This window comes from Neophocaena asiaeorientalis, unplaced genomic scaffold (genome assembly GCF_003031525.2).
Source record: "Neophocaena asiaeorientalis asiaeorientalis breed wild unplaced genomic scaffold, Neophocaena_asiaeorientalis_V1.1 scaffold265, whole genome shotgun sequence".
NCBI classification, from domain to species: Eukaryota; Metazoa; Chordata; class Mammalia; order Artiodactyla; family Phocoenidae; genus Neophocaena; species Neophocaena asiaeorientalis.
In genome coordinates this window covers 1,193,835-1,206,326 of record NW_020172172.1, presented here as the reverse complement: position 1 = coordinate 1,206,326, position 12,492 = coordinate 1,193,835, and the positions used below count along the sequence as shown (strand labels likewise).

General features: G+C 49.2%; 1 protein-coding gene across 1 annotated transcript in view; it reads right to left on the bottom strand.

Annotated features, from left to right (window-relative positions):
• The window catches only part of CTDSPL (CTD small phosphatase like), a 149,344-nt gene that overhangs the window by 5,392 nt on the left and 131,460 nt on the right, over positions 1 to 12,492 (bottom strand). The window contains exons 6-8 of the mRNA XM_024756353.1: positions 9,606 to 9,707; positions 6,455 to 6,511; positions 3,029 to 3,121 (exon numbers count right to left, since the gene is read on the bottom strand). Of these exons, the coding sequence (XP_024612121.1) occupies positions 3,029 to 3,121; positions 6,455 to 6,511; positions 9,606 to 9,707 (252 nt within the window). The remainder of the gene's footprint in view (positions 1 to 3,028; positions 3,122 to 6,454; positions 6,512 to 9,605; positions 9,708 to 12,492) is intronic.

Here is a 12,492-nt window from a genome sequence, read left to right as displayed (position 1 = left end):
CCCCGCTCTCTGCACGAACTTCTCCTTCTGTCTCCTCATTTTTCAGATCTTGGCTTCCCTTATCACCTACCCAGCCCTTCCTCTCTGCCTACTCTGGCCTCACAGCCATTGCCCCCACAGAGCTCACCACCTGGGACCACCTGACGTTCCTGTCACCTGTCAGGGACCAGGCCTTGCCTGTCATGTTCCCCATGACATCCCTAGCACTTGTGGGTGCCTACCTCATAGTAGGGCTCAGTAAATACTAGTTCCGTCAGTGAACGAAAGAGCGGACTTGGTATCTGTCTTGTGTGCACGGGGCCACACTGCCCCCTAGAGGTGCTCTGGGCAGCTGGGCCAGCCCAGCCCCCGACTGTCACTGGATGGTGCTCAGACAGCACTTCCATTTACTTGGAGCCCAGGAGTTTTAAGGGAGGGAGTTCGAGCCCCGCTGAGAGTTGGGGTTCATCCAGCTTGGCCCTATTCCATGGCCTGAGGGAATTCCCCCCAAAGCAGGCTGAACTGGATAAAGAAATAGAGGGGTTATCCCTGAGGGAAAATCTTCATCCAGACTGAGTGGCCCGGGCTGAAGGCAAAAGAGTGGCAGCTCCCAGCCCGATGTTAGGTCAGGCCTCAGCACCAAGACCCAAGTGAGGGGCACAGCCAGTTTCCCTAGGGGCCCAGAGGCTCTGCCAGGGAGGTAGGAAGCACCCGAGGCTGGTGGTCTTGGGAAGGCCAGTGGCAGAACGCACAGCAGCCCAAGTGCAGAGCCAAGGCAGGCACGGCTGCAGGATGCAGGGCTACGAGCAGCATCCTGGTTCCATGGGCGAGTCCTCCTCTCTCCAGAGACATCCTGATGGAGCAGAGTCCAGGAGGAGGCTGGATTTCCTGCCAACCAAGTAGGGTGAGCTCAGCGCTCTGCAGTTTTCTGCTGGTGAGGGTAGCCAAGTGCCATGTGGGTTGTTTTTAAGGGGCTGACTCTAGCTAATTTCTTCATAATCATTAACGGTGGCGGTGGCATACATCTTTCAAGGGAATGTCTGAGTCTGGGGCTCCAGGCCTTGGAGATGAAGGAGGGGAACATAAGCTTCATGTGGGCAGGGACTGTCTCTTGTTCTCTGTGGTATGCCTAGTGCCTAGTACAGTGGCTGACACACACAGTACATGCTTGCTGGGTGAGTGAATGAAGGAAGGACACTAAGATGGGGAAGCAGACACCGAAGGGCTCTGACAGTCAGCAGAGGGTTGCTTAGGTCCCCGGGTGGCAGGCCAGGAGGTCCTCTGCACCAACAGTGCTGGCTGGGGCTGAGCCCAGAGCCAAGCACTGGGGAGCGGCCACCTGTCAGCAGAGCTTGTGCACCAGGGAGGAGAGAAGCTGGACGGCTAGACTTGAGGGCTGATTCGGCAGAGCCAGCCTTGGGGTAGCAGCAAGAGAAGGGCTGGAGAGACAGATGGAGGGGCAGGTGGGAGCCGTCCAGGGAGAGCGACTGAACAAGGATGTTTAAGCAAGTGCTGGGGATGATGCCAAGAAAGAGTGCTTTCAATTTCGCCAAAGAAAAAACAGCTCTCAATCCACCAGCATTGTGCAATCTTCCTGTTTGTTATTTCTCTGGTTATCACTTCAGGCTCCTCGGCAGCCCAGAGCACTGTCAGAAGAGCCATCGGCACCGCAGCACGATTAGCCTTGGTACCCACCAGGGAAGATTATGCTTTTCCTGAGGCCACGTTCTCTTTACAGTATGCAGAGGTCAGCCCGGGGCTTTGGATCCCCTCACTACCGGCCTGGTGATGAGCTTGGCAGAATGTGAGCAAGTGGGGTTCTCTCTCCCCTCGGCCATGACAGAGAGATGGCCCAAACCAGCAATGCCCAACCTGGCAAAGCAGCGTGCGTGGGAACTCAGGGTCAGAGTCCTCGACATGCAGAGAAGGGAGCCGCGCAGAGACAGAACATGGGGGAGGAAGCTGCCTGTGGGTCCTTGGAGCAGGTCTGCAGACAGGCAGACAGCTAGCTAACTTGGGCCCCACAGAGCTCATCTTTGGGGCCGTTCAGGGTCCCTGAGGTGCCCATGGAGACACCGGCAGTGCCATCAACAAATGGATGGCATTGGCCCCATCGGGGTCAGGGTTTGAGACATGGTCATGGCAAGGATCTCTTCCTAGGAGCAGGGCCTGCCCTGTCTGCCCTCCACACCACGCACGTACCTCCGCTCCCCTGTGAAGGGACAGACTAAACCACACTGGAGGCCCTGTGAGCCTGCCAGTTCCCTCCAACAGTAGGAGAGGGCCAAGAAACCACTTTCCTTGGTCAGAGCCAGTGTAGATGCTGGGTCAGAGATTCATACCAAACCACAGGACCAGAACATGTGTGAATTATTTTATCACCATGAATAATTATGATAATAAAGAACGAACACCAGTAGCGGTTACCATGTGACGGTGCCCAGCACAGCACACAGGACCCGGCAGGTGCTCCACGGACACTTGCTGAGTAGGAGTGGGGCCCTGTGCTAAGCTCTTTATGGGCATTATCTCATTTGACCCACCCCATGAGGCAGATGGAATCATCCCCATCTTACAGAAGAGACTGAGGCGAGAGAAGTGAAGCAACTGGCCTGAGGTCCCAGGGCTCATGAGGGCAGTCACAACTCTCATTTGGCCCCAGCAGGTGGATGAATCTTTGACCCTTATCTCTCCCTGAAACCCGTGTGAGCTAACCCAAGGGCAAAGAGGCCTGAGCCTGTAGCCAGTCAACAGATGAGATACGTACGCCCTTTCTTGGTTACACTGGACACATGTGTGGTTCCCTGGTCTGTGGGTAAGTAGCTTCAGCGGCCGCAGGGAGCAACTTCATGGAGCATTTGTTCCCAGTGCTGTCGCTATGGTAACCCAGAAGCCTCTCAGGCTGGTGCTGTGCACATGGCCTGCATCCACCCCACCTGGGGTGGGAACCTGTCACCATGGAGACAGCTTCCCCCACCTTAACAAAGGGCTGCTTGACAGGGGGCAGGGGTGGAGGGGCTGGGCACTCAGGGCTGGGGGCAGGACCCACCTTGGCCAAGCTGGCAGTAAAGAGCACACACTCAAACAGCTGCCCCATCCTCTGGAGGAACTCGTCCACGTGTGGCCGCTTCAGCACATACACCTGCAACGGCAGGGACAGCATGCTGGTCAGTCACAGCCGCTGGGAGAGGCCTGGGGCCCGGACACCCTGCACAGGAAGAATTCCTAACCAGGTTCCTGCCTCCTGCCCCTTGGTTTAATGTGGCACGTATGAAGGGCTGTGCAGTCAGATATGGCGCTTCAGGCCAGACACACCTCAGACTGGGCTCCAGGTCTGAGTTCGGAGCAGACGCCCCTCCCAAGGGGGAAAGGGAAGCTGACCATGGTACTGAAGGTCCTGGGGATTTTCAGAAGCAGTGAGTGGAAGGGTTGTGCCGCATTTGTGTGACACAATTCCTTCATTTCACGTGCGTTCCGCGGTACATGCTCTCAGTCAGGCCCTTTGTGGACACAGGCTGTGGTCTGGGGTAGTCCTTTCGGGAGGTCAGGGCCTGGCCCCCTGCCCGGCAGGCCTGGGATTGCTCCAGCTGCTACCTACTCTGATTGGAACCCCTCCCTTGCTAAGACGGCCTGGGGTGGAGGCGCAGGCCCAGCAAAGCTGAAGGAAGGGCCTTCCTTGTCGGCTTGGGAAAACATCTACCTGACCCCACAAAGGTAACTCTGCTTGGGTCTGCTCCAGAAACAGATGCTTCAGGGGACTTGAAGCCAGCCTACCCCAGGCCCCGGAAACCAGCCATCAGGAAGAGCCGCCAAGCAGAGGGGGGCAAAGAGCAGCCTTTCCTAGAGTGGCTGGGCTCTGCTCCTGACTGGGGAACCTGAACAAATGTGAGGAAACATGGGAGCAGGGAGAGAAGGCAGAGCTGGCAAGAGAAGATAGAGGAGGTGGGAGGAGGGAAGAACTAATTAAAACTTGAATAAATTCCATCTGAAATTAGCCATTTCCCTAAAATAATTCAAACTTGTTAAAATTCAATTCAATTCGTATTCGCTCAGTCCCAGCTCTGGGCTCAGCCTGAAGCAGTTACAAAGGTGAGTGAGACACAGGCCTTGCCCTTGAAGAGCTCACAGTCTAGAGCAGACATACAGAAAAATATATCAAAATAAACATGTGTAATGAAAGCTGTAGTAGAGGGATAAATTTGAGGACGATTAACTCCCCTCTCAAGGGGAAGGAATCACAAAAGGGAACATGTGGCCTGGACCTTGAAGGATGAATAGGAGTTCACCAGGCTGATAAGGATAAGAAGTGAGCTTCCAGACAGAGGAAACAGTATGAGCCTGAGACCTGGCCTGAAAACACTTGGGGTGTTAGAGAATGGCCAGAGCCCTGCATGACCAGCCCTTCAGAGGCAGCAATAAAAGAGGGGGAAATGGGGGTAGAAAAGGCTGAAGATGAAATGTGAAAAGCAGGCCAGGGCAAGTAATGCATGGGGCCATAAACGAAGCAGGCTGGATACCTAACAGGACAAGTAACAGAGGGGAACGGGGCTCTGCGCCACACGGAGGATGTGCTGCTGGTAAAGGAGTTTACACAGAGCCAGGACTTGGTGGGAAACATGGCTGACTGAAAGGGTATGTGGAGTGAGGAACCAGAGGAGCAGGGTGGCCTGGGTGTGGGTTGAGGGCTGGACCTGTGGCTGTAGTAGCTCCAGGCCCCACTTTTGCCCACGAGGCTGCTTGGTGCCAGGAACGGATCCGGCCTGCGGTCCTCAGTCTCCCTGGGAATATTGCTTGGAAAGGAAGCTTTGCTACACGCGAAGGGCAGGAGACTGGTTTGGGAACTCTGGTGTTGGTGCCTCTGGCAGAGAGGAGGGTCCTGGGCCCGGAGGCCAGCGTCCAGGCCCGCGTCCGCGTGCAAGTAACCAAGAATAGGCCCCTTGGGACCTGCACAGCCTATCCTGGATTACTTGAACGAGGCCACGGCCTTCGCCAGGGCCTTGGTCCTCCTCTGGGCACCTGTGGCTTCATTCCCTCAGGAGAGAGAGTTTCTGACCCCAGCTCTGGGGTATCTACCACCAAGTGAATCACAGCACAGTCTGGAGGGCTGGGGCAGCTGGGCGGCTCCTTCGAGAATGGGCTGGCCATAGCAGGTCAGGTCCTGAGGGCCACGCTCACGGTCACGAGGAACAAAGGATTAATTTCTCTCCTAATTCCTGCCATGCCAGTGGGCAGCCTCTCCTTTGTCTCATTATCTTGTAACACGAACCAAGATAATAAATGCAGAAGCCTTAACTGCTTCTCAGATGCTAAGTTAATTCTGTTGACGCTTCTGCAAATGTTAAATGCCCAAGTGCCTGCTCCCTGATGGCTTTTAAAAGTGTGACGTGTGGAGACACCAGGGACAGGGCCGCCTTTCCCAGGGACTGGACGGATTCCTGGCAGGACCTCCTGGCAGGGGAGGAGAGGGACTCGAGTATCACCAAAAGAGCCCTGGGTTAGGAACAGGAGACTGGAGCTCTCATTTTAATTCTTCCTCCTGTATGACCTTGAACCAATCCTCTCCCTGGCTGAGCCTCAGTTTCCCCATGTGTGCTATGAGGTGGCTGGATCAGCCGATTCCCCCAGCTCTGACACCCTGCACTCAAGGGCCAAAGAGACTACCGACATTAAGGAAAGACATCCTGTTACGGCTCAAGTACCAAGGGAGAGTTTTCCTCCTGGGATATAAACACCCCAGGCCAGAGACCCTCCCTTTAGATCTTGGGGTTGACAAGGAAGATGACTGGATCATCCCTGCGGAAAACCTACAATGTCTTCCTACAATGTTTCCAATATTTCATAAATGAAACTATTTCCAGAGGAGCTTCATGAAGAAAAAAGGAAAATAAGGGGAAAAAAAAATCAGAACAAAGATGTATGCCAGCTGACTAGGGCATCTTTAGTCAAAGCTGCCTGCTGATCCAAAATACGCACACCCTTCCTCCTTTCCTTTTTGGCTTGGATTTTGCTAAATATTCACTGGAGAACACGATGCAGGAGTGACAAGGTAAGTCTGGACTGGCTGGCCTTGGAAACGGACAACTTTTCCCGAGAATCTACCATAAGCGGGTGACTTGTGACATTCTCCTGTTGTCTGCTAGGAGAGTAGTTGAAGCAATTACACAGGGAAGTTAATTAGACCATCAAGGTAGGCCAGTGGGGGATACGGAAACTTCTAAAAGTCTGCATCAAATCAAAGAACTATTGGAACTTGCAACCACATCTAATATTTACAAATAGATTAGAGTTTCCCTTATAAACTAAGTATAAAATTCATCTGAGTGAAAAAAAAACAGAACATCATTGCATTTTTAATAAAATCTACTTCCTTTTGATTTAGGAATAAAAAGACTATGAAATGGGAATTTAGAAATAGAGTTCACAGGAAACATGATTACTAAAAAATGCTAACTGAAACTCAGATTTGATTTCTTACCTGATGTATAGTTCCATCGATTTCAACAGGAACAATAAAATCAGCATTACTAATAGGCTAGAGAAAAAAGAAACTATAATTAGTATGTCTGAAAGAACAAAATAAAATTGGAAACTTCAGCACCAAAAAAGCTTGCCTGGACCAATGTTTTTATTGTTGGAAAAAACAATTCAGGAGGATGTTGTTGAAGCATGCCATGGCTCCTCAAAATAAGCACAAGAAGAAAAGCACATTATTTTCTGTTCTGAACATTGTTACATTTTCAGCATCTTGGTGCAACTTTTTTATCACCTCCCTGCAAAGAGTGCAAAGAGTGGTGCACCTGGCTTGGGAACGGGGCTTGTCAAACTCCCCGCTCTTGCCTAGAGCCCTCCCAGCATGGCAGGAACCACTGCTGGCCACCAGAGGGAGGAGGTGAGAGCCTGACGATCCCCGAGGACAGTGCTACTCAGGCGAAAAGAATTTGTCTTGGACCCACAAGTGCAGACTGCCCTGTGAGGGGCTGCTTGACAGATGTTCAACACATGGACCCCAAGTGGGGCCATCGGATATGTGGGGTGAAGTCAGAGGCCACAGCCATGACCTTGGGCGGGCTCTTTCCCCTCTGGACCTCGGATTCTCCTGTCTTCCACAACTAGAGCAAGGGATCTGATGAGTGCCCTTACCTCCATCCAGCATGCATCAGTGATTTCAGGCCTTGCCTGGCACCATCTCCTACTGTGGGAGGTGGGGAGAGCCAGCCCACCCCAGACTGTTCTGCTCTGTGTAACACAATACGTAGCACACTCACAAACCTCTGCATATTTAAAGTAACTCTGACACTTAATAACACTTAAAATTCAAATAGGAAGCTTCGGCAGTCACTACGTTCTCAATGATAGACTCACATACAGTTCTAAATGGAATTCCACAAATCAGGTAGAAATGAACAGGCCCAAGAGAATCATGAGACCGCAAACCCTCGGGACACGCAGGAGAGAAACAGAGGGAGGGAGAACACGGGTGTGGTGGCCACAGGGCACTCTGGTCACAATCTGAACTGGGGTCTCTGCCTTTAAGCCCATTACTGTACACACACATTGTTCTTTGCTATGTAAACTGAAAAAAAGGTGGAAAATACTAGATCACAGAACCATTACTAAGCACTCAGCAGAGCACCTGAGGCTTAAGATTATAGTGTCTTCACTGCTTTGGTTGGAAGGCCAAGGATGAGTTCAGTATTTTGTAATTTCACAACTAAAATAGAGAATCAGGCTAGAAAACAAGAGACTGAAGGAAGAAATTCTCACAAGGCATTAGACTGTGAAACCATATTCCACAGAGCATAGAACAAGAGAAAACCATTGCCCAGCTCAGAGCAAGCACTGCCCTCCATCTTTTCTTGCACGAGACCGGGCCAAAGCCAGGGCTGTAAACCTGGGTCCTGGCCCTGCGTGCTGTACAGATGCGCATTTTCAAGGAGAGAGGTTCACAGCTTTCGGATTCTCAAAGGGCTTTGAAATGCCCAGAACCTTAAAAACCATATGATAAAGAATATTCCGCTCGCAAATGTAGGCAGGCCAGGGAGGGAAGAAACAAACAGATGCTGTTCACATCAGCCTGTCGCATCAATGCCCTCTGAGTAGGCCCTGGAGATACCAGGGGCTGCCAAGGCCTCGCCTTTGGAGGCAGGAACCCTCAGTAACCTTGGGCAGTCTGGCCAGCGATGCCCACACTCCCAGAGCTGCTTGGAATGAAGCTGGTCTATGCTGTAGTGGCAACTGACCCCTGTCCTAAAGGGCTTTCTTCCTCAGGGACTTGAAAAAGTCTTGAGCATCCTGCCCATTGGGGAGAAAAGGCTTCCAATGCCATTCAGTGTTGAGTTGGGATATAAGGTCACTGCAGCCCTGGGACCAATCCTGGAGGGCCCTCGTGGGGCTGGGGAATGAGTGGTACCTATGTGCCCCAGCTGCCAGCCGGGCCATTTCTCACTGCCAAGGGTAAGTGTGGCCCCGCCTCCACTCTCCAAAGGACTCTAGGACAACTGCCTGGCCTTGTCCTGTCAAGGAGGATTCTGTTTAGTGAGAAGCAGGCACAAGGAGGGATGTTTCTGGAGGAAGGTCTTCAGGAAAATTTGATGGCTCTCCCACTTCCCACAGAGCCATCAAGGAGTGACTGGCTGGTGTCAGACACACACTCCATCTTAGGTGGTGCTTTCACGTCTCTCAGCAAAGTAAACGGGGTCATGGGCTGGGGGTAAAAAGAAGAATGTGGTCTAACTGGCCAGCAATAGTAGAGCAGTTCCATCACCAGAAACACCCAAGGAAAACAGGACAAGGACCCTACACACCTGCTTCTTTTCCCCAACACACCAGTCCCCTATTTCCAAACTTTTTTTTATCATTTGCTTCTTTTAAACAATTTCAAAAAATGGAAAAACGATTAATTAACTCATTTCCCAAGAGTGTAGCCATAGCTGTCCCTGCATAGAGGCCCTCGGGTAATTTGTAATCTTGGCTGTTTTTCTGGTGGGGAGATAAAGATGGAGAGCAAGCTGAGCTCACTGCGGCCCTGCAGCCATCAGGAGGGAGGTCAGGCAGGTGGATACACATTAAGCCATGAAGCGTAGGAAAAACTCCAAAAACCTCTTGTCATGAAAACGGTCAAGGTAAATGGCTGAATGTGTTCAGATGCCGTTAACTCTGGAAGTCTTCTTCAGAGTTGGGCATCTTCCAAAACTTGGTCTGGGAAAATTTCCAGGATAGTCGGTTGCTTGATGGTTTTCAACAGTGCCTCCCCTGCCCCTCCCAATACAACTTGCAGGACATACAGCGCTCCAGTTACCTTGACAAACACATAGCAGTGTCCTGGGGCACTGATTGCCTTGTGCCACCTGAAAAGTATTTCTGCAGGGGGCAGAGTGTTGGAAAACTCAAATTGCATACGTAAGAATGAAGTCTCAGGGATATTGGCAGCCCCAAACTAATCATGTTAATATTCAGCTACTTGAGTTAATGTTCACCTGAGTTAATAAGCAACTGTTATTGGGATTTCATAAACAGTGAGGTCATACGCCAACAACCACAAGCTTTCATCCTTTTAATTTTCCCTTTTCCAATACAACTGTGACCAAATCACAAAGATCACTGATTGTTTTCTTATGTTGATTTACCTTAAATGAACTGTGCACCAATGTTTCATCTAAATCAATGACCACACATTTCTTTCCATAGTCAAGCACCGTCACCTCTGGAAGGAGATATTTAGCTGGTGGCTAAAGGGGGGGAAAAATCAGTATTATTACCTTTATGTAAAAGACAGACCAAATCCCTTATAATTGTATTACACTATGTCAGTGAGGTCAGAAATGAAACCAAACATTTAAATGCCTGGTCAAGCACATCATGGAATTTTATTAAAAACAATAGGAATAAGCAGTTTGCAATTGAAGTTTTACCAAGCAAATACTATGCCACTTGCCTGAACGGCTATTATGAGGGCCTGGGCCTTGGAACCAGACAAACTTGGGTTTGACTATCAGCTCTGTCTGTTCTTTGGCTGTGAGTTGGGACGATAATACCTACCACGAAAGGTTGTTATCAGCTATAATTGCAGTAAAACACTCAGCATTCTGCCTGGCACATATGTGGTGGCTATTGTTATTATTAAAATGGACAACATGGGCTTCCCTGGTGGTGCAGTGGTTGAGAGTCCGCCTGCCAATGCAGAGGACAGGGGTCCGTGTTCCGGTCCGGGAGGATCCCACATGCCGCGGAGCGGCTAGGCCCGTGAGCCATGGCCGCTGAACCTGCGTGTCCAGAGCCTGTGATCCGCAACGGGAGAGGCCACAACAGTGAGAGGCCCGCATACCACAAAAAAAAAAGGACAACATGAAAATGAATGTTAAATTATAATCACTACTCTAACCATGCAGCCTATGTTCTGGGGTCATATTTCACCTGAAATTCACTGTGGTATATAAGCATATTTTAGAGCTTTATTGGACCATAGTATTTTTTTTTTAAAGTGACTGAAGCTTTCAAAAAACTTTAAGAGAAACTATAGAACTACCAGCAAAATACAATCCAAAGTGACCTCCAATAATAGGAAACAGAAATAAAACTGGTCCACGTACAGTGCCCTGCGTTGTACGTGCCCCACTGTGGTGTAATATTGAGCAAAGGTGGCACTTTTATCCCTTGGAGTCTCTGTCCCTGGGAGTTATACTTTAATCCACATGTTGCATGTTAACCAGAAAATCCATTTCTATGTCTTTGTAGTAGCTGACTTTCATGTTATAATAAAGAAGTCATAAAGAGTTAATAAAATGCTAGATATCTTCAGCCAACCTCATTCTTGATTTAGAGTATTTATTTCTTGGGCCTTGCCTCATTCTAGAAATGATTTGAAGTATTTCAGTTTACTTTGAGGCATATTCAGTATCCAATGTTAACTAGCTAATTTTCTGTCCTGGAGGAAGGTCAAGCTCTGTTCCATATTTAATGCAAAACAAAACACAAGAAAATATCTGTTCCTAACCACTGAAGAATGGACAATTTAGCTTATCAAATAAAACAAGAAAAAAAATGAAATCAATAAGTATTCCCTTTTAAATGGCTCTTTCTCTCTCTCTCTCTCTTTTTTTTTGGGGGGGGTTCAGTTGAACATTAGTCAGGGAATTCATGTCAGTTTTGGACTTGGGCTGGTTCAATAGTGAATGTAAAGCAGGCGGTCAACAGGGTAGGTAAATTTGCAAGTGCTATGATCATCTTGGCTGGAGGGATTGTCGGGGCTGAGTAGGATGAAGCAATGTGTGGAGACACGAGCATTTCTAATTCCTGGGGGGCTATCTCTAGTAAGCGTGGGTGTTTCATTCTCTCCAACATCATCCAGCAGAAAAAGCCCTTATGGCCTCCCAACTCCCTTGGCTCTAATGAATGTTCACCAGGCAGTATCCCTGAGAATGTAGCACTGGGAAAGGCATGCCTTAGACTTGGAGCGTGGGACCCAGTGTCCTGGAAAGGACTATGTCCTTCGTTACAAATCAGCAAGCAGGCAGGTTTTATTAAAAAAAATTAAAATAAACTTGCAAGAAGTTCAAAAGAGGTTTCAAAAGGCAGGGTGTGATGAGCCCAATAAATGAACGTAATAGAGAGGATTGGGGTTATTTCTGTTGTGTGAGCCATAGCAGAAAGCATGCTTGTGACCAGAATAAAATTTGTTTTAATTTTCTGTTATACAATTATGTAATAAAACACATTCTCATTGTAAAGAATACAGACATATAAAACACAAGTATTCCCTCTTCCATGCTCACCCCCCCAATTCCTTTCCCCAGGTGCCCCCCTTTTTTAGTTTGCTGTGTATCTGTCCAGCCTTCTTTCTATGCGTTTATAGACTAAAACAGCATTTTAACTTTAAGTAATTGCTAGCCTGGAAAATAAGGATCTAGAACTTCTATCCCTAGCATATCTGAAAACATCAAAGCTCTGCCAAAAGTGGCTCAGTTATTTTCCAAACCAGAGAATGAAAATTACTTTCTTCGCAGGTTTAACCCACACTTTACAAGCATTCTCTGAGTTAACAGTAAGGAAAAAGCCTCCCCGCACTATTTTAAGAGAGAAAAGAGCAAGCGGGGTGACAGGCATAATAAGCAAGCTATTGATTTAGCATTTCTGCTGCAGAGAACAAGGCCAGGCTGGGGCGACACGCTGCAGGCGGCGGTCCATTAATCCTTAGCCCAGTTCCTAAATGCACGCGGCTTCCCTGAGAGCTTGGCTTTTGATTAATGCAAATTCCTCAGACCAGTGGTAAGAATTCTTCTGGACAGCTGTGTCCTTGGAACATGCGAGGATACTAGATAATTGCGATAGTGTTTTGTGACTTCAATTGATCTGCTCAGGTGATGCTTGAATCATTAACTAAAAAATGTCCTGATGCAAATTTTCTCTCAGGTCATCATCAAGCTGAAGAACAGGGGAAACACCAGTTATATCAAGAAGAGCCTTTTCTAAACACAGTGACTTGCTCCCAAGCACAGGTGGGCACTGCCAGGGGGG